This window comes from Echinops telfairi, unplaced genomic scaffold, assembly GCF_000313985.2.
Source record: "Echinops telfairi isolate 266 unplaced genomic scaffold, ASM31398v2 ScPeMD7_7;HRSCAF=31, whole genome shotgun sequence".
In the NCBI taxonomy this organism is placed as follows: Eukaryota; Metazoa; Chordata; class Mammalia; order Afrosoricida; family Tenrecidae; genus Echinops; species Echinops telfairi.
In genome coordinates, this window is record NW_022103904.1 from 21,670,229 (window position 1) to 21,672,254 (window position 2,026).

General features: G+C 54.2%; 1 protein-coding gene across 1 annotated transcript in view; it reads left to right on the forward strand.

The window, feature by feature from the left end:
• Window positions 1–2,020, forward strand: part of ABHD17C (abhydrolase domain containing 17C, depalmitoylase) — a gene marked incomplete at its 5' end in the record, with an annotated part of 47,715 nt that extends 45,695 nt beyond the window's left edge. The window contains one exon of the mRNA XM_004708192.2: window positions 1,127–2,020. Within this exon, the coding sequence (XP_004708249.1) occupies window positions 1,127–1,346 (220 nt within the window). The remainder of the gene's footprint in view (window positions 1–1,126) is intronic.
• Between the last annotated feature and the right edge of the window lie 6 nt (window positions 2,021–2,026).

The following is a 2,026-nucleotide window of genomic DNA, read 5'->3' on the forward strand; positions in this document are numbered from 1 at the left end:
CTGAGTGGCTGCTGACCGAGGAGAAGTCTCCCTGACATTGTCCAGCCCAGCAAGGCCAGCGTCTTTCTGGGGTCTTGTTCAGAAAGTGCTCTCGGAGCCCCGCAGCTCATTCTTTTGAAGATCCTCACATAGTCCTCTCTTGAGAGGAGATTTGATTTTTGTCAACAGAAGTTATTGGTGGTGAGATCTAGGGATCATGTTAAAATGTACAACCAGCAGTACAGGGTTTGGTCAAAAGGGAGGCCTTTGCGTTTGTGGAACAGAGGCTTATGGGGATCTTGCTAGTTGGCTCCGAACGAAGCCAGCTCTGGGGAAATAAGATCTCAACAACTAGAGCAGCAGTGGATTGTCCTCCGACGTCGGAAGGAGACATCGTCCTGATCGATAACTCCGGTCCCATCAGTATGCCTACACCAACCCTGCCTGTTCCTGGCATGGCCGTCTGTCTGATGGCTGTTGGGAGCTCTGTTTTTAATCCACTGCTTGGACAGCAACACGGTGGCTCCATGCAAGCTGAGATCCCGGATTGGATCCTGCAGCAGAAAGGGGGGTGCAAGAGGAAAACTGGGGGAAGGTGAATCCAGTCTGGGCTTTCGTTACTGGGGGCAGCCCAAGGGTGCTTCCTGAGCTGTGAGGAGTCCACCGCAGTAGCATTAAGGCCTCCCTCTCCTGGGGAAACGGGTGAGGCGTCAATGACAGCACTCTGTTGTCGCTGCCACTTTTCCGTAAGCGCAGAGGTATCCCCAAATTAACACGGCTATTTTTAAAATGACCCCAAACCGGCCACAAACACAGCCAGTGGCCGTGGAGACAAGCCTGACTGACACTGTGACCCTGTGGGGGTCTTCAGTGACTGGTTGTTTGGGAAGTAGATCCCCGAGCTCTCTCTTGGAAGGGGATCGCCAGGTCTTTGTTCCCATGCGCCTCTGGTACCCTGGGACCACCAGCCTCGCCTTTCAGTTAGCTCGGCTCGCTCACCATTGACACCTCCCAGGGACTCCAAAAGATAGCACGGATGTCCTTGCCGTAATGTGCACGCCGAGCCACTTAGCAGGCACGCTGAGTGTGATCTGGGAGCTTAACTAAAGGAGTCCCCTTTCTGCCCCTCCCCGTTTCTGTTTTGCAGCATTGACAAGATTTCGAAAGTCACCTCCCCCGTGTTGGTCATTCACGGCACCGAGGACGAGGTCATCGATTTCTCCCACGGCCTGGCCATGTACGAGCGCTGCCCCCGAGCCGTGGAGCCCCTCTGGGTGGAAGGGGCCGGTCACAATGACATAGAGCTTTATGCACAATACCTAGAAAGGCTAAAACAGTTCATATCGCACGAGCTTCCTAATTCTTGAAGAAGGCACCTCCGTCTTACCTCATCTGCTGTGAACAGAAGGGTACTCTGTTTTGCACACGCTTTAACTGGATCGCTGTGAAGCGGCCTGATCACCATGAAGAAGTGCCCAACCTTTAGGGTGTCCTCATCGAAGAGCTGGGGAGCCCTCGGCCTTTTTTATCTCGACGTGGTTTTGACTCATTCCCACACCATGTGCGACCGAACCGGTGTGACCTCCTACTTCCCGACCGGGCTGGGATCGGGTGGGGTGGGGGGAGCTGAATGTGGGGGCAGCTGTGTCTGCATCTCTGCTCTCCTCCCTCCCCAGCATTTAGGGTTCACTCATGTGGGACTCGGCCCTCTCCACCAGTGTTCTCAGTATTTGAGAAGTACCCCTCCCCTCTTCTCCACTCACCCCTTCTCCCCCTCCCTCCCTCCCTCTCCTCTCAGCCACTGGATTTCCTGGGTGCGATTGTCTGTAAGCTGTGATGATGTAACTGGAAAATCCCTTGTTAGCCGAGGAACCTGCCTGGGTTCATGGTCATTGACATGCTGTTCCTTCCCTCAAACAGCTCCCACTGTGAAGGCTAACTCCCTGGAGCGCTTCACGGACAGTGTCCACACCTGTGACCGTCTAGATAGAACTGGAATCTTCCTAAACAAATCGAAACGTGTGTGTGTGTGTGTGTGTGTGTGTGT